Source organism: Rhinolophus sinicus, linkage group LG01, assembly GCF_036562045.2.
Source record: "Rhinolophus sinicus isolate RSC01 linkage group LG01, ASM3656204v1, whole genome shotgun sequence".
NCBI classification, from domain to species: Eukaryota; Metazoa; Chordata; class Mammalia; order Chiroptera; family Rhinolophidae; genus Rhinolophus; species Rhinolophus sinicus.
The window spans coordinates 18842765-18863319 of record NC_133751.1 but is presented as its reverse complement, the minus strand read 5'-3'; the positions used below and the strand labels follow the sequence as shown (position 1 = coordinate 18863319).

At 34.7% G+C, this 20555-nt stretch overlaps 1 protein-coding gene across 1 annotated transcript in view; it reads left to right on the top strand.

Annotated features, from left to right (window-relative positions):
* LOC141566969 (neural cell adhesion molecule 2) overlaps window positions 1-20555 on the top strand; it is a 395623-nt gene that overhangs the window by 354361 nt on the left and 20707 nt on the right. The window contains exons 11-12 of the mRNA XM_074326523.1: window positions 824-920; window positions 16064-16258. Of these exons, the coding sequence (XP_074182624.1) occupies window positions 824-920; window positions 16064-16258 (292 nt within the window). The remainder of the gene's footprint in view (window positions 1-823; window positions 921-16063; window positions 16259-20555) is intronic.

The window sequence follows — 20555 nt, the reverse complement described above, 5'->3', positions numbered from 1 at the left end:
CTTTTCTGAATTGGTTCTTCAGAATTTTGGTGTATTAGAATTGCAGGATAGGTGCCAACATTCAGCCACAGAATCCCGGAAGGTTAACTTAATTATGGATTTCAAATGTATAAAGATTGAGGTTGGCTATGTTCTACAAAAACTGAAAAAGAGTGACAGAAAATGAACAGAAACAGAGGCAAGATACAGTTACTAGATGTCAAGATAATGGGCCTGTCTGCAGGGAATCATCCACAAGGCCAGTGTTTTTTCATGGAAAACACCTTCCTGGAAAGATTTTTTTTTTTTTTTTTTTTTTTGTGGAATGAGTCTTCATCCTTTGTTAATATTTTATGTTAAATAATATCATATTAGGAAGAGATCTGACATTTTGAGGATTTCTTGAACTCTAAATTTGCCTGATCTTAGAGGTAAACAAAGAGTTAAAAATGCTTTTGGTAAATTTCCTTTTTTCAAGTTCACATCTGCAGGGATTGCAGAATACATATCTTTCAAACTATATACTACTTTCTGAAATGTACATATATTAATATCTAATGGTTTTTCTATTCATTAGAAGTAACAAAATGATGGCATTTATCTCCTTCATAAATAATAAATAGACTATATTCACCTAGTACTTTGGATAGTATAATTCTATGGATTACATCTTAAAGGACTTTATATTACTTAGTAATGTTTACTTCATATAAGAACGAAGGTTATGTCAAGGACTTGTTAATTAGTAAGCATGTGTGAAGATGGTAGTCATACTAGAGTCCATTTTAAAACTTGAGTGATGTTGTTTTAAAATTGTAAACTTTTATTGTTATAATTATTTTAGATTGCACCTACATCTGACAATGACTTTGGACGATATAATTGCACAGCCACTAACCGCATAGGGACAAGATTTCAAGAATATATACTTGCTTTGGCTGGTGAGTATAGCACAATCGTGTCTGAAATTTCATGCAATATTTGTGTAAGCAAATAGCTTTTACATTTCAGTAAATCATGATTCAGGTTATTAGTCTAAAAAATTAGTATGCTTAAAATTTTGGAACAGTTGTATCTGACATATAGTGAGTATTTAGAATGTATTTACTAATCAAAATTGATTTTAAACTCTGATTCTAAATCTCCCACCTATGAAAGATTTGGCAACCTATGTCTTAAGAAATCAAATTTCAAGTATAATAAGAATACTGTCAAAATTGAAAATAAAAATGCCTTGAGAGAAAAAGAAAACTAAACTAAATACACTTAAAATTCGAAAGTTGATTATGAAATAATAAGCTTAGTTTTAAGGAAACTAGAAAATGTAGTGTTATGTCACTTTTCAAAAAATGTTTCATTCTGCATATATAAAAACATTCTAGTTAGTTCTCTGAAACTTAAAGATATATTAATAGAAATAGCATGTAGTGTAAAATTCATTTTAACTACAAATCCAGCTATATTTGTGTTATATATGTATATATAATACATATATACACACACACAAAAATATTTATAGAATTTGCCATTATGTTTTATAAGACTCATTAGAAATTTAGAAAAGGACGTTTTATACTTTCTATAGCCTAGATCAAGGGTGTCCAAACTGCGGCCCACGGGCCAACTGCGGCTCTCAATCCATTTTTAATTGGCCCGCAGCAAATTCCAAAAATATATTTAGTTTACTTAAATTAACCAGGTGAGGCAATACGTATTTTACCTCAACTGAGTGGCCCGGCTGATTGTATATTTTACCACATATGGCTCTTGGTGAAAAACGTTGAAAAAAGTTTGGACACCCCTGGCCTAGATGATGCAAAAAATGTGATTTATTGTTTTCTAAGTCTAGGTAGACAAATATTAGAAAATCATTGAAATGTTATGTTTTAATAGAATTGATAGCTTTATGAAACTATTTCCAAAACACTTTCTAAGTAGAGTTCTTATGTATAACTATAATTTTATATTAAGTTATAAAATATATTTTTCACTGCTATGAAAATGCATTTGGAAAACAAATGTCATTAGTTGTAAAGGCCAAAAGAGAAATTAAAAGGTTTACAAAGCTGAAAATACTCAAATTATTATGTATCTGGAAACCTCTTACTGTCCAATTTACTACACTGGGGTAGACGGGAGAAAAGGGATTGTTTTAAAGGGTTTTAGGGAAGAAAGCCAGAAATTAAGATGAGAGATAGTTAAGACAGGAGGGAAAGAAGAGAGGAAAAGATGAAGGAAAGAGGAAATAAACTAATATTTATTGTCTACCATGAAGTCATTAGAAAATTAATCTCAATTAAAATCATGGGAAGAAGGCATATAAATAAATCATTATACAAGCAAATTAAATTCTAGGAATATAAAATGTAAGTCACATCAAAATCATTGATAATAACTTGAAGTATTATTTGTACTGATGATAAGCATTCACTATTCATATTAATTCTGAGCCTTAGAAAATTAATCAAATGTTTTATTAGTATGAATTTTTTATAAATAATGATTAGTTACATAATCAATATATGCATATATATAACATTATATTAATACCGATTCACTATGATATATTACATTTCTATATAAATGATGCAGTTTTCTATTTATTTAAGTAAAACTTGATAAACAACCAAAATTTAATTTAGTAGTTTTTAAGTTTATAATTCTAGAAAAAAATATGGAAAAATAGAACATTATATTGGTAAGATTTAAACAGTCTCTCTTTAAACAGTAAATTATCTGGGAAAATTTAATGCCTGTGTACATTGATAATTTGCATTACTTACTGTGGTACTTTCCATTGAAAACTATGTTTGAGTAAGTCAGAAGAAAAAGTCGAGAACCATATGATTTCACTCATATGTGGGATAGAAAACTGAAAGCAACAAATAAACAAGACAAACAAACAAACAAAAACTCATAGACACACAAAACAGTTTAGTGGTTACCAAAGGGGACCACTGAGGGGGGAGAGGGATGGGAGAAGAGGGAAAAGGTGATCAAATATATGGTGAAGGAAGAAGAACTGACTCTGGGTGGTGAACATATAATGCAATATATAGATGATGTATTATAGAAATGTACACTTGAAACCTATGTAATTTTACTAACCAATATCACCCAAATACATTTAATAAAAAATGAAATAAATGATTAGCGAAAAAAAATATCTGATACCTATTTTTCTAATAAAGATGAAATAAGTGGGTTTCTCTCTAATCATAATTTAAAAATAGAAAATGTGCCTTCAAACTAAGAGTTAGAATGTTATTGGAAATATTTTTGAACACTATAATTCTGCTAATATTAAAAAATGTGGCAAATACAGGCTAAAATATATTTCAGAAAAAGGTATATTCAATTAGATTTGTTATGAAGATGCAAAAATGTGTTAGACACCAAGACTTAGATAGGAAACATACATTTAAATATCAATATTTATAGATATGATTCTTTTTGTGAGAGCCCTTTAATGCTTATAAAATTTAGTCATTCCTATAGAATCTGAACACTGAAAGTGTAATGTGATTTTTAAAAAAGTACAACAGACATATTATACATAAATGTAATATTTCAAAATATATGTTAATATCAGAGCTCAGTATTGTATTCACCTGTTTGAACTAGGAAAAGCTCAAGTTCATTTGACATATGGTATTTTACACTGTAAGAGATTACTTTGCTTCCAAAGGGCAATAAATTGAAACAGCCAAAATTTAGCATGAAATTATGTGCTACACACTCAGTAAAAATATAGGAAAAAGCTTTTTAACTTCCTTTTCTTCAAAAATTTTCTTCCTTTCCTTCCCAACCTCTCTCCCTCCCTCTTTCTTTCCTGCCTTCCTCCCTCCCTCCTTCCCTCCTTTCTTCCTTCTTTCCTTCCATCCTTCTTTTCTTCATCCTTCCCTCCCTCCCCCTTCCTCCCTCCCTCCATCCCTCCCTCCCCTCTCTTCCTGCTTTTCCTTCCTTCCTTCCTTCCTTCCTTCCTTCCTTCCTTCCTTCCTTCCTTCCTTCCTTCCTTCCTCTCTCCCTCCCTCCCTCTTTCCTTCTTCCCATCTGCATAAATAAGTTTTACATCCAAGCAAGGTAGGCACCTGCATGTGGGTGGGGTAAGGCACAGCAGCCTGATGTGGGGTGTCAGACCCTGAGTAGAGTGAATGGAGTGAACAGGAACTTCCGTGGTCCAGAGTGGGGTGTTTTGTCCTAGGCAGGTGTGTGTGTGTGTGTGTGTGTGTGTGTGTGTGTGTGTTCAGATGTTTAACAAGGAGCTTTCTTTTACTGAGAATATTACTTAGAATACAATTTCTGAGCTATCCCTATCCACTGAGAAGACTTGGGAGCTGCAGCACCCCAATAGCAAAGAGCAGACCTGGCAGGCGGATTTGAGTTTCTAAATATCATACTTCACTAAAGTTAACCAGGGCTCCTAATGATAATTGCTGATTCGAAAATTGGGACAGATAAAACAGAAGATAAGCCTGGAACAATATATTATGCCAGAAAGGAGATACATTTCTTTTTAAAAAGAACATGTTAAAAACATCCATAAGCCAACTTTAACAAACATCATAGTATAAATTAATCCGTCAGTGGTTGCTAAATCAGGTGTGTAAAAGTTAGATGAGAAAAAAACACAAATAGAAATAGTCTTAAAGTACCTACCCCCAATTTACAAATTAATTACAAAAAGAAAAATAGGATATGTACAGTTGACAAACCTAGACGATCCCACTTTTATTAAAGGATCAAAGTGAATATTATAGGTCATGAGAAAATTAAACTCAGGTCCTGCAAGAAAGAGGCAACAGGAAGAACACAAAATCACTGCTGTGATATTCCTGCCAAAAATGCTTAATCAGAATGTATGAGGAAATATAAGACAAATCCAATTGAGACACCATATACAAAGTAACCAACCTTCAAAGTGTCAAAGCTGTGCACATCAAGAATGGTTAAGAAAACTTTTCAGAGAAAAAGACAGTGAAGAAAAGTAATAAATATATGCCATGCAGGTGTTTTTTGTTATACAGGATATTATTGAGATGATGGGTAAAATTTGATTGTAGTCTTTGGATTAAATGCCAGTTTGTTTCAAAAAGCGTGTGTAGGAGAAAGTTTTACTTTAGTTACCACACACTAAAGTTGGCATCATGTCAACTTACTCTGAGGGATCAGCTGAAAAAAGTTATATAGTGTTTGCCCCAAAATAAGATCTAGCTGGAACATCAGCTCTAATGTATCTTTTGGAACAAAAATTAATATAAGACCCGGTATTACATTATATATTATATTATATTATATTATATTATATTATATTATATTATATTATATTATATTATATTATATTATATTATATTATAGACCTGGTCTTATAGTAAAATAGGGTCTTATATTATTTTTTTTCCTCCAAAAGACACATTAGAGCTGATGCTCTGACTAGGTCTTATTTTCGGGGAAACACAGTATACAGTATTCTTGCAAATTTTGATAAATATGAAATTATTTTAAAATGAAAAGAAAGAAACTAAGGCCAGTCGACATGTATGCATAAGATAGAGCAACTTTAGAAAAACAACATAACTTGCTTGTGAACATAGGTATTATTCTTGATAAAATCCATCCGTATCTGTTTCGTGTGTGCTTATATAATTTCATATGTAAACCTGTAAGTGATTTTCAAATCTTTCAAAGAACATTTGCATATTAAATGATTATTTATTCACAGACAACTAGTGTTTTGAAATATGCAGGTGTGATTTTTAATTCTAAAAGAGAGCAATTTATTTAGCCATCTTTTCAATCTCTTGATAAATATGATGGTAACATTGTTCTTGACAATGGAGATACACTATTATTTAGTAACAACGCAAATAGAACAGGATGTGGAAATTGGCACGCGGACGCCACTTATACTCACGAGCTGGATATTTCACCTCCAGGCCTCGTACTTCTTTTGCCATCATCTCTGCCACAAAAGAACAGCTTGATAAAGTTCTAGTAAGAAGACAGGAGTGATTAGCTAAACTGAGTCATGGAGCAGTCATCGTAATTCCATAGTAACTGACAATCATGATTCCTTCCTTACAGTTTTCTACTTCCAGTAGATCATGATTTGACAAGGCATTCTGTATGTTTACATGTGTATTTTTAGAAAGACTTTCTTCAAAGACTTTTACTCTAACTTTTAAACTTCACCAAATGAAGCCATTCATAATTTTATTAACTTTCCTAACTTCATTATTGTTATATTCAACTTTTACCTGTCAACTCTTCATATTGCACCTAAATATGGTGATCCCAACCTTTGCTGCTTTAGCTAGCACACTTTTCTGATGAAATCACCTTCTCCTGGTCAGTGTTAAGGGAGGGACTGCTATAAGCTGTCAGCAGGCCACACATCCCGCACCGAGGCCGCCTGTCTGACTGGGATTTAAGCGCTCCATAGCAGCTGTTCAAGATCCACCAGGTAAGACTGCTGTCAGGACAAAGTTAGGAAGTGCATTCAGAGTACCAGCACGTGGCATGTACTCAACAATGTTAGCTACTATGGCCAATTTATAGTTCATCTGGGTCACTTTGCTTTTGGAAAGAAGTCAGTTTGCTGATGCATGGATCTAGACATTGTAGACCAATGAATAGTAAAAGTGGGTGATGTGATAATGACCTCACTTACGTTGGATACAATATATCAATTAAAGAGTACAAAATCCCAATTAATTTTGCCACTTTTTTTTTTTTCTTCTGGTTTCTTGTCTTACATGTTTTTCATAAAAACTGCTGGTGAGGTCTCCTGCGCTATGTGCATCGCCATTGATTTTTTTTCTTTTCTTTTTTTTTTAACCTCGGTTCAGGACTCTGTATTTAGCCCATTTAATCTCATCTTGTCAGTTTTGGCTCATCTTTTTAACCTACTAAGACCCTGTCAACTCTAATGTTTTAGCTCTCTTTCCAAGATTGATTTAATTCACAAATATCACGAAGCAGTCATCTGTATTTTCACCTAAGTCATGGATAAGCCTATACAAGTCAGTTTTGAGAATACAGACCTGCTCGCAGGTTAAGCTGGGTCAATTGAACAGAAGTCTGTAGACATGGAATTTTACTCCATCTACTTGTCTTGTATCCAGACTGCATTTTATCCAGACCTTTGTTCCATTAAATTTGAAAGCAGGTTAAACTCAGTGCGTTTGGAAATGCACTTTCTTCAACTGAATATAAAGCCAGCTTTCTTTTACATGATTCATTTTATTATCTAGTTTGGAAAAGTTTATGTCTGCTTCCTTTTTCAGAAACTATGAGACAAACTTTTGTGTGTCTTCGAAAACTATGGCATCGCCTTAATTCTCTAATTCCTGTGCTCCTCTGGGAGAAAAAAAAAAAAAGAAATTAGAAAGCTACATATTATTTTTAGGGAATCCATTATTTCATCAATTCCTAATAATCTGTTATCATGCATTCTATAGAAACATAATAAGTTTCTAGTAGGTGCCAGGCAGTGTTCTAGATCTTGGAAATCTGAAGAGGAATAATATATGGCACCTGATCTTTACAAGTAAGACTACAAAAGAAAAGGGTTGCAATAGAAGTGTGAATCAAATGTCTGGGGACACACAATGGAATTCCGATTGGAGTTCTTGGGGAAAGTTTCAAACAGGTATCAATTTTTGAGTTGAGTCTGAAAAAATGGTAGAAACAGGTCCAGTGAAGACGAAAAGGAGAGTTGGAAAGAATCAGTGTAACTGTACAAAAGTGCCATGCTGTGAAAAAAAAGTGGGTGATAAAGAAGTCAGGCATTTTTTGCAGGGCTGGAGGGCAATATTGTGCTGAAGCGATTAGTGGTGGTGATATGACTAGAAACGTAGTGAAAATTCAAATTATAGATCTCCTTAAAAACATTTCATCATTTCTACATTCTGTTATATCATGTATACAGCAAGGGAAGTGTGGAGTTTTCAGTTATAAAGAAACATGATCAGTTTGTCATGAACAGCTAGCTACCTTGGTAACATTGTAGAGATTGATTTCAACTTAGCCAATTTTCATGTTTCTCTAAACAGCCCAAAATATATAAATGTAAGCTCAATATTCTGAAACAACCTCCACTGTTTCAGAACGGGGCTCTCTCCACAGATTACCCCATCCCCCTCTTTAAACACTCAAAGCATATCTCATCTTTGTATTCACTCTTTTCTTTCCCTAGTATTTTCATATGATTTTTTTTCTACTTTAAGTCCTTGGTCAAATATTATTTTTTGAAAATATATAGATACTCTCATCGATCCATAGAAATTATAACACTCCAATCCATGTAAATAGGTTGCATGTCTTTTGGCATGAGTGAGTATCAATGTAAAAGTTACGTTTTTAAAAGTTTTGTGTTTTTTTGTTTGTTTTATTTTTTGTTTCTTGCTACATTGTAAAATAATTTTAAAAAATCATCTTGACCTTATAAATTCTTCTGGTTATTGCATCATTTCTCTACCCCCTTACCACCTTTAGTAAATATTCTTCGCAAAAGAACTGACTATATTTACTGTATCTAATTTCTTTCTTCTCATTCTGTCACTAACTATTGCAGTTACCGCCACTGCTTTGTAAAACCTGTTATCGTCGAGGCATCTACAATTGAACTTCTCATGCTTAATCCAGTGTTCAATTCTCAAAGCTCATAATTGTTGATTTAGCAACAGAATATTACACAGCTGATTACTTATTTCCCTTGAATCATCTCCATAGCCCCTAAATTACCCAGCAAGTCACTGTGTTTGTCTTGTTTTCCTCTTACCTCATTGAACCTACTTCTTGGTTGCTTTTGCTAGTTGCTCCACATCTCTCTGACTTTTTAAAAACCATTGTGCCTCAGTTTTTGAATCTCTTTTTTTGTTTGTTTTATATACACTCACACCCCTGGTATTCTTTTAAATTCTTATGGATTTAAGTACCACCTATACTCTAAGAACTTCAAAATATATCTTCAGCTTTGATCTTTTTTTCCTGAATGCTATGCTTTATATCCTACTGCTTACTTCTCTCTCTATTTAGATGTTCTGTAAGCAATACAAATGTTCCGAGGTCTAGGTATCGAATATTATCTCCTATAGTCACCTTTACATATCTTCTTTTGGCATTCTTTCCTATATCAGTAAGTGGCACCTGTCTCTTTCCAGTTGTTCAGGTCAAGTAACTCGGTCATACTTGAATCTACTGGTTTACTCAGACTCAACTCCTTAACAAGTCCTGTTGACTCTACCAGAAAGCTATTTCCAGAGCATCATTGTCCTCATTAAATGAAGATCTATATTCCAGTTGTTTCTGTTTTTGTTTTGTTTTGGTTTGATTTTAATATGGATTGTTGCATAAATTCCTAAACTGGTCTTTCTGCTTTGGCTTAAGCCCCCCTAGCATGTAATTTAAATAAAAAATGAAAAGGACTTCTTATTCTTAAAACAACAATTAAAGCATAATAATCTTCTGCCCACAGCATTCTAGTGGCCTACTGTTTGGTTCAGAGATGAAGCCATACTGATTATAAAGGCCTGTCAGGCTTCACAGGGTTCCCCCCCACCCTGCACCCACTGGCTTTCACTGAACTCCGTCTCTTTTCCCCTACCTTGGTCATGCTGCTCTCCACAGATTGCCCCCCTTCTTTAAACACCCACAGCACAGCTCAACTTTGTACCGACTATTTTCTCTCCCTAGCATTTTCATATGAGTCTTTTTTTTTTTCTCTCCTTTAAGTTCTGGGTCAAATACTACTTTGTTGGTCAGAGATATTCTCGCCCTCCCAATTTACAGTTGCAACACTCCCAATCTCCTCCCAATTCCACCTAAACTGTCTTTCTTCCCTGAATTATTTTTGACCACATTATTTATAATAAATAATTTATGTATTATAATTACTTTTATATAATTAGAATATAACTTCCATAAGAGGAGTGATTGTTGACTCATGTTTACTTTAGAACATAGAAAATTGTTTGGCTCATAGTAGATTTAGAGGAATTATTGGATATATAAAGTATCAGTGTGTTTTATATGATTTGCTTATGAATCATAGTTGATATGTCCAGTTAATAAGGGGATGTGGTAATCCATGACTTGCAATAACAGTCAAGATGTGAGTATGTTTGAGGAAATAATTCCCATTGATACCTCAGAAATAAATGAGTACTTCAATGGAGAATAATAAAGGTAAAATATAATCAAGGACAGAGTACTGGGTAATTTAATTGATAGACTTTAAATTATTTGAACCAATAAAATTTAAAATAATTGAGGATAGCGTATTAAACATATGTGATCAAATGTTGTGCAAAGTCAATAGAATAATTATTTGAATTTGGCAATTGGAAAAAACAAGATGGGTAATGAAATGAGAATGAATATATAGAGTTTGAGATATGTTGCAGATTGGCTATAATGTTAGATTGTTAGATTACGCTCACAATTAACACAGGAAAAATATATATAATATCTTATAGCAAATAAGGTGGCCACTCAAAGCAAAAGTAGATGGAACCCATCTCAGCATCGTCCCTGAGATGCGTGAAGTTGATAATGACACTCTGTATTAGGGTCTTGCCAAATCTAGGAAGTTCAATCCTTTATGTGACAAGTCTTAATACTTAAGACATTTACCAATGGAGACTAATGAAGAAAACAAGTCGCAAGTAATTTAATATAGAGTGTTGGGTCGTTATAAAAGCATTGTAAAGGCAGAGAAAAGGGAAGTCAAGAGACAGCCACTAGTCTTCTGACTTCAAGGTCCCAAAATACCACAGTGATGTCCAAGGTCAAAACTGCAGCTGCTGACTCGAGGTCAGGGATACCTGCTGCCAAGCTTCCTCTCTATTAACATCGTAGCCACCTAGTAGCAAAACCTATGTGACTGTGCTGTGGAGCTGCTGCCATCATTCACATCTGCAGGTCTTGTCCACTTGCACTTTCTCAGAAAAGTAGGAATGGTATTCACATTTCCTCAGCATTCTAAACTGCTTTCATGTGTATCACATCCTAAGTGCCTCTGTGGCACTTACAACCATAGTAGCCAGTGAGTCTGGAAAATGAATATTTTAGCACTTAACTCCTTACGATAAAGGGGAATTGCTAAGATGACAGAAATTGATGTGGAGTGAAAATAGAAAATGTCCAGGATAGGGTTGAAAACAACATTCTGAAAGAATACTCACTTAAGTATCAATACTTCCATTAAAGGTAGGTTTAATCTTAGTTTAACAATACAGCGTCCTCATCTGCGTCAGTGATTCTGAACCACACCTTAGTTGCCAGCTTCCCAGCATTTCAGGAAACCAAATTCGCAGAAGTAAAGAGGTCATTGGGGTAGAAATTAGGAATGATCTGTACAAACAGTGGGACAGTTAAACAAAAGCAAAGTTTGTTGCCTGTGAAGAGAGTAGGACTGAAGGAAATTTGTCATTTGAGAGCTTGTTAGAGTTTATGATAATAAGAAAGACAAAATAAGACTAAAAATCTGAAAGGGAAGAAAAAGGAAGAGAAGAGCTAGTTGATGATGCCACGTCTGGAGAAGGAAAAAGTAAAAGAAATGCCATTTAAAGATAGAGGGGTTACTTACGTAGCTTTGGAAAAGAGGAGGGCAGACTTCCAGGATAGGTCCATCCAATGACAGGGTACAATCTGAGTGAACTTGCTTGATCGAGTCTATTTTCACTTTTGATATTGAGGTCTATTTATTTGCTGGGAACTGAGGATGCATTTGAGGTAGAGAGTGTGGAGAGCTAAAACACACTCACGCACACAGACCCGTACACAACTTTTAGTTGGTTGCTGTTGTCTTGAACACATTGTGCTCCCAGTGTATTGTGATGCCTAAGGAAATGCTGTTTTGTGATTCCATGATTCATCTTCATTTTGGAAATGTTATTCAGAAATGTATCGACCCAAGACCTCCTTGCCCCGTTATATTGATTAGCGCCCTTCCTTTTGTAGCCTCCTACCTATCTCTGGGCATATATTTTCAGAATTTTGCTTTATAGCGTGTATCTTCACTTTGGGATATTTTTTTTTTTTTTTATAGACAGAGGAATATAGTGTTTGATGTACTATTTTGAATCTGTTTCCAGACATCTATGTGTATATCTAATTATTACACTTTTCCATTTTTATAGGGCTTCCTGTATTTCCACTTGACTTAATTTCTCTTTAATTATAGACTTTTATTTTATCAGAATTAAAGTCAGAAGAGGAACCTCTTCCATTGTTGCTCTACCTCTTACAAGCTAAAACAATCATCAAAGCAGACTTTTTTATGTTTTCACATAAATACTTTGATCAGCTTATAACTTCAGGCATATGTGTAAATGCCAAAAATGTTTGTCAACGTTATTTATACACTGACAGCCTGTTTAAAGGAAGAATAAGTGAGAAAAATATTTGTGAATGCCCAGTGCTTTATATCCATCAACTTAACCTCACAACAGCAACTTTAATGTCGGTATTATTGTCACCATTTAGCTTGTAAAGAAATTGATAGCCAATTAATTTAATTTGTACAGGGTCATGCAACTCCAGACAGTATTCCTATGATGTATATACATTTCTAAGCTGAACCTCAATATTATTATCTATTACCTACTATTTGACTAAAATATTGATATATGCCAATGGATACAAAATTATGTAATTGAAGGAGGGTGGTATCAGGGAGGTTAGCAAAAACTGTAATAACTAACATTTACTAAGCGCTTACTGCATTTCCGGGTCTGTTTTAAGTGTTCTGTAATTCTTGATACTCAGAGAAACCCTAGAGGTAGATATTACTCTAATCTCCACTTTAGAGAGAAAAATGTCGATAGCTGAAAAGATAAAGGGACTCATGCAATGTTGCAGTTGACAAAAGGAGCAAGATTAGACGTTGGAGCCTTATATTCTGATGGTACAGGTCCAGGCTGTTCATCCAACTCTATACTGGTACTAGTGGAGGTGAAAAGAAAAAGTCAATGAAGAGAACGTGTTTTCACAATGGTTCTATTTATTCATTCAGTGGTGGGTGGCATTCATTAATTATTGAGATGGAAGGGGCTAGGAAGAGGTTTAGAAATGTATGCTAACAATGATAGGAGCATTGTGTATGAAATTTAATAACAAGCCCCGTGTGAAACATTGGGTTGTGTTTCATAGTCTTTTACAATATGATCTGTTTGTATACATCCAGTGAGGTTAGATAATTCAGGATCTTGAAAGCCAGAGTGAAAAGTCTAAGTTTGATGTTGTAAAGAAGAGGAAGCTGCTGAATACCCCACTCAGGGAAGTGACGTGATTAGAGTGGTGCTTTAGAAAATTGATTTTGCATTTACACATCATATGGATTGAAATTTGATGGGATGTCCAATAGACAAGGAAACCTAGAGCCACAAATGGCATTGCAGGCAGAGGCAGACAGGGTCTGGGCTTGGGAGTTAACAGTGGGAACAGGAAGGAGAGATGGATCCAAGAATGATAATATGGGAAAGATGAAAATAGCTTTGTGAATAATTATGATGTATATGAAAGTTAGAATCAAGGATGGATATAATGATAAAGCAGTTGAGAGAGTGAAGAGAAGAATTCGATACGATAGTTTTACATATTCCAGACACTAGTCACTTGGACGTGTTCCATATTTTTGTATATCTTTAATTGCTGAAATAAATGCATCATATATTTCCTGAGGACTGAGCATATTCTTATTTTCTGGAGGTGTACCAGGTCAGGATGCCCAGCTTAGCCAGCGGCGTGCACCTCTGCAGACAGATAAACACCAAGGACATGTACATGCCCCAGGGTCGAAGGAGGGAACCCAAGAGGAATCACACTTTCTCCTCACCCCCCCCCCATTGCTTAGCACCTTTCATTTTGAAATGTATCATCCAACTGAAAATCATCATTGCTGTGAAGTACAACTTAGACATAGCTGATGTCAGAGAGTCACTCAGCATTGAGCGGTACTCAGGGGTAAAGAATTGGCAGTTTTATTACAAACAATCAGTGTGTGTGTGTGTGCACGTGCTTTCTTCTGCAAACTTTAGATTAAAATAAACCACAGTTATAACCTAGGGATTAAAGAAACATGAAAATCACAATGTTTATGTATGACAGCTTAAATAGATGATTTTGAAAATCTGAAATTGGTATGTCCAGGTAATGTTTTAATAGCAAGAGGGCTTTGGAATGCATCCGTGTTCTACACGTTTATTTCCCAACCTCTGTATTATAGCATCATGCACTTCATGCGGTCTGCAAATAATTTACTGTTACTAATTAGAGCCAAAATATACGCTGCTGCATTTCTTTACAACATTCACATCCAAAGGCCATAAACCTGGCCTTCTGGCCCTTGCCGAGTACCATTTATATAGGCATATTTTTATGTGATTTCGGTGCTCTCTTTTAACTCTAGCAACTATGTCACCTTTGACGGTCGTTGAACTTTTATATGAATGTTTGATTGTGTCTGAAAGGAAATTTATTTTACTGCATTACTTTCAGTCAAATTTATTTGTGTGTGTGTGTGTGTGTGTGTGTGTGTGTGTGTCAAGTTAATTCCAGAGATAAAATAGCATATTTATTTGTATATATAATATAATGTGTTTTATGGGCTGTTGAGTCATCTCTGACTCCTGGCAACTGTACCAATGAGGGACGTCCACATTGTCCTGTCCTCAGTAGCCCCGTTCGGCTCCTGTGGACTCCTGCCTATGCTTCTCTTATGGAGTCAATCCATCTCATATTTAGGCTTCTTCTTTCCTTGATGCCTTCTTTCCCCTCACCGCAGCATTCTTGTCTTTTGCAAAGAACCCTGCCTTCTCATGATATGCCCCAAGTAGGACAGCTTCGGTTTGTCATTTTTGTCTCCAATGATGTTTCAGGCTTAATTTGCTCTTGGACCCACTTGCTTATCTTTCTGGCAGTCTAGGGTATCCATAGAGATCTCCTCCAACACCATATTTTAAATGAATCATTTTTATTTTCCTATCAGTCTTCTTTACTGTGCAACTTTCACATCTGTACATAGAAATTGGGAGCATGAGGATGTAGGTGATCTTAGCCTTGGTCTCTAATGACACATCTTTTCTCTAATGATCTTGCCTAACTCTTCCATTTCTGTCCTTCCAAGTTTCAGCCTTCTACTGATTTCTGAATCCTATGTAAATTTCCAAACGTCATGATATTTCCAATGTGATACTGAAAACAAAGAGAGATTGAGAAACAGACAGAGCTTGAGAGAGATACTTTAATGTTTAATGTGCTTCTAATTCATCAGGTTTCTGGAGTAGAAGTTTCATTAATGTCCTCATGGAGACTTTTTTTAATCTCTTATTTTCTCCTTTTGCTTCTTTGGCATTTCAGATCACTTTTAAATAAAGTTTGTATACTAGAAACGCAAATAAGTTTCCATTCAAGATACCTTATTGAGCTTGAAATAATGTCAGCAATTGATTGACACAAAAACACACATAAGAATGACTATAGTTGTTTCTTAAGGGATTAAAACTTAAATATCTCAACTAATTAACATTAAATAATACATAAATAAAATTAAAACAAATAGTTTGCAGTTTCATTTAGTTCATAATGACATTTTCTCTAAACATGTGTCCCAAAATTATTAATACAATTTTAATGAACAAAAAGGAAACAAATATCACATTTTCACAAGAGATAATTATCTCTGCTAATGATTCAGTAAAAACTTTGTTTCTTATTGTTTTAATTATACTGGCATTCTATCTCATTCCTCTCTCTCACAAGCTTGTTTTCCTTGAATGTAATCAAAATGCTTATATTGTATAGAAAGGGCAGAAGGAAAATCATCCCCTCAACAAAGGAAATTTGATATCAAATGTTTTACTATTTATTTGCTATGGTAGTAAAGCCTGACTAGTGTATACTGTCTTGTCTTGTAATTTATCGAGATCATTCAGTGGTTTATGCAAGCTTGGTGACTCAAATATGTTCATTGTATAGGCAGCCATGTTCCTTTATTTCTAATTCTCAGAATACCATAAGTCTTCATAATGGCCATCTACATGACCTGGGTTATATTTCCTTTCTTTTTGTTCTTTTGTAGATGTGCCATCCAGCCCCTATGGAGTGAAGATCATAGAACTGTCACAGACCACAGCCAAGATATCTTTCAGCAAGCCGGATTCCCATGGCGGTGTGCCCATCCATCACTATCAAGTGGATGTCAAAGAAGTGGCGTCAGAGACCTGGAAAATCATACGCTCCCATGGAGTGCAAAGTGAGTCCATGATTCCAAAGCGTGTTGATTCATTCAAGCTTATCTTAAATATATACCTGTGTGGTTAGCTTTTTATTTTCCTTCAACATGGGCTTGTTTTTCTTTTAATATGGTTGGGAACACATTTCCACTGCCCTGTTCTTCTTGAGAAGAACTTAAATAAAGAGTTGAAAAGTTTGCATCTTAAATAAAGCTGGACAAGTTTTGCAAACTCACCAAAGTTCAATTCTAGAAGGGAGAAAAAAAAGTATTTAAAATTTTCATGTGGTAAAACAGTTGCTTACATTGTAAGTTTCATGGTGGAATATTCTGAAGTGTGTGTGTGTGTGTGTGTGTGTGTGTGTGTGTGTGTGTTTAATTTAGTAATAATATTTCTTCCATTAGTAGTTTGGAAAGCCATACTGTAAAATGCAGATGTCTTTTATATGTATTCATCATACCATCAATAAACAGTCATCTGAGTACTAAAATTAATTCAAAATTGTGCTTTGAAACTCAAATTTTTACTACTAATCATAGCTTTTTGAGTAATAGAACTAGCTAAATCTTTTTTTAATTACATTTATTGGGGAGACATTGGTAAATAAAATTATATATTGTCTTCAAGTGTACATTTCTATAATGCATCATTCATATATTGCACTGTGTGTTCACCACCCAGTCAGTTCTCTTTCAATCACCTATAGTTGATCCCCTTTTTCCCTCTTGTATCACCTCCCCTTCCCCCTAACCTTGTCGTAACCACCAAAATGTTGTCTGTGTCTAGGAGATTTGGTTTCTTTGTTTGCTGGACTTGTTCATTTTTGCTTTTACTTTTATATCCCATATGAGTGAAATCATATGGTTCAACTTTTTCTGTCTGACTCATTTTCCTTAGCATGATAACCTCTGAGAACAAGTTACAGCACTTCCTTTCATATATGTAGAATTTCATCATGTAAAAATGTGATTTTCCCCCCCATGATAAGAAGACACTAACGTAGGAAATAATAATAAATTACCAGAGTTGGACTCTGTTGTTTAGGATGTAGTACTGCATTGAGTGACCTAAAAGTGTAGCATCAGATAGTGAGACAAGTATTGCTCTGTCGTGTGCCTTGTCTGCTTGGCGCTGTCTTGACCTTGGTAGAAGTGTTCCATAAGAGGCGTGAGCCTCCCTGCGAAGAATTACCCTAGTGGTCAGTGGACACAACACAGGTAAAGTCATTCCAGTCTCACCTGTGTTAGCCTGTGCTTGTTGTGTTTTTACTGAGAGTAACTACAACTTTTAGATAGAAACATTAGAAATATAATATCATCAATCAATCAATCATTAGTTTATTTAGCACAGGCTTCAGATAATGTCCCCAAACAGGTCAGCTCTTATCATTCCTTTAATATTTAGAGATTTTTTTATAGTAAATGTTATTTGTGCACATGCGATTTAATTCAGGAGGGAACATTTATGAAGATAGTACCCAAAAAGAATGTGAGTTTTAGGACTCTAGAAAAATAAATCATTATCCTAGATGAAGGAATAACATTTATTTTTAAACAGAAAGAGCCAAAGAGAGGGTGGAAGGTAAGAGACAGAAAGAGAAAATGAATATTTTGATTCATGCAGAATAAAGTGGGTACTCAAGCACAAGCATGAAGGAAAGTAATATGAAGCCGAAACATTATAGAAATTCCATGAATGAGATACTGAATGCCCTATGACTGGGATAGGTTAAAGCTTGCCAATGAGACCAAAGTACTCAAAGTTCAGTGGCTGGAACTTTCTTAAGATTACATGAGAAAAATATGAGTTCTGACAATTAAGTTCGCTAACTCATCCTAGAAAAAGTGCTACATACCACATTGCTGAATATCACTATGGTCACCTTCGAAATACTCCCCTTGGGAAGCTATGCACCAATGCCAGTGCCTAGTCCACCCTTCAAAGCAATTTTGGAACTCTTTTTCTGGAATGGTCATCAGAGATATCATTGTATTACCCTTGATGTCCTGAATGTCATCAAAATGTCTTCCTTTCAATATTTCCTTTATCTTTGGGTGAAGAAAGCAGTCACTGGGGGCCAGATCAAGTGAGTAGGGAGGGTGTTCCAATACAGTTGTTTGTTTACTGTCTGAAAACTCCCTCACAGACAGCGCTGTGTGAGCTGGTGCATTATCGTGATGCAAGAGCCATGAATTGTTGGTGAATATTTCAGGTCGTCTAACTTGTTCACGCAGCCTTTTCAGCACTTCCAAATAGTAAACTTGGTTAACTGTTTGTCCAGTTGGTGCAAATTCATAATGAATAATCCCTCTGATATAAAAAAAAATAGCTTAGCAACATTGTTTCAATAAGTTTGTGAATTTATTTGTCATACCTCATAACTCCAATAATTGCTTTTCCTCCCCTGTTTTCATGGTTTGATCTTTGTTTATAGATATGTTAATGTGTACCTTAAATCGAGTTATACTCATATAACCAAACCATTGCTTGATCTCAACTCACTGTCTTACAAACTTGATTTTTTAAAATCCAATTACTGCTTTTACCCCTTCTTTTTGATTCTTCCTATCAGTTATATAACATCTTTGAGGGACACTGTAGATTTATGATCATTTTCAAGTACAAATACATTCAGTTGACTCCTGCACAACTTAAAATGTATAAAATTCAATTTAGCACTTACATTTTCTTTGACTGTCATGACAGCTGGAACCTATCCTAGGGAGTTGAGAGTGGGGAGGTGGCATGAATTACATATTCTTTTGTGAAGAGTAAAGGAATCAAATACCACTCATTTTTCTGGTTCCATAGTTCTCTCTGGGCTGTCCCTGCCACCTGTGTTTCCTGTGGGACTGACATCTCAGTACCTGTCCCATGAACATGCAAGTGTGGGGTTCAAGCCAGAAAAGGTTTAGATGCCAGTGGTCTTCTGTGTGTGTGTGTGTGTGTGTGTGTGTGTGTGTGTGTGTTTCTAGCTTACACGTACTTCCTTCTAAAAACTTTGAGATTCCTAGCTCCTTGCAGAAGTCCCAGCATCATCTTTCCCCAGTGAGGAAATCCAAACCCCATCTTTTGTATCAAAGATCTGTGCAGAAGCACTCTGTTGTCTGAGTAGCAGTAATTTTTACAACAGGATTGGAATAATTGATGGAAAAACAATTACACGGCCACTCTTCTAGCTTCAGGTGTCCTCATCCACTTTGCTTTTGATGTTTCAGAGTTTGCCTTTTCTGTGAGGGCATATATGCACTTAAAAACATTTTTGAAATGGCTTGTGTAATTTGTAAATGTACTTAGAATACTTATTTTTCTGGCTATGTAGATGACCCTATTACTGAAAATTTAAAGACATATTTTAAAGCACATGTATATTTCTGAACAGTGAATAAATGCTTGTTTTTTGCCTTTGTTTTATAGTTTGTGCTAATCATTCACCTTAAAGCTTAAGAGATTTTTATAAACATAATTATACTCATTGCCTTTAAGACATTAGTTAGAAGATAGAGTTAGGTTCATCTATGAAAAGACAGGTGCATATGGTCATAAACATTTCAGCTACTACTATTTCTTGCCCAAAAAGTAACTTTATTTATTTATTGTAATTTACATGAGTTTAGTTGATGTTCAGTTACTTTTCCTTATTTATAAATATCTATAATTTATTGTATACTATTCATGTACATACTTCTAATTGCTGATATCACCACTTAGAAATAAATATCAGCATTTGCTTGATTGCAATGTCATTTAGCTAGGAAATTTCAGCATAGCATTTCTCTTGTTAGTAGATTCTGATTCTAAATAACTCATTAATTAATTCCCTGTGAATTTCACCTGCTCACACTGCACCTGGTCTTAGGTTTAGGGTGCCGTTTAGGCCTGGCCCTATTATTCTTTAAGGTTCAGCTAAAGGCCTTACTGATTATCCCAACCACTGATACAACACAAACTAATTTTCAAACTATGGAGAATTGTGAGTAAATCAGACATAAGCAACTTAAACTATTTGACTATATAATGTGAGTCATTCTGACATAATTATGAATGAAAACCATGTATCCCAGGTGTAGCAGGGCTTTGGTTGGATGGGTTACATGACACATTCATTACCATATCATTTAACACTTTGTAAGCATGTTCTAGACACCTCATTGGGCACAAATGAAGAGAAAACCATCTTGCAAAACAGCTACTCATTTTTTTGTCTTTGAAATAAAAAATTAAAAATTCATATTTTGAAATATCAAATTCTTTTAACAGAGTATAAAATACTTCTCTCAAATAGCATAATTTATTTATTTCAAATCACACGTAGTGATAAGTCCTCTTAATCTCAAT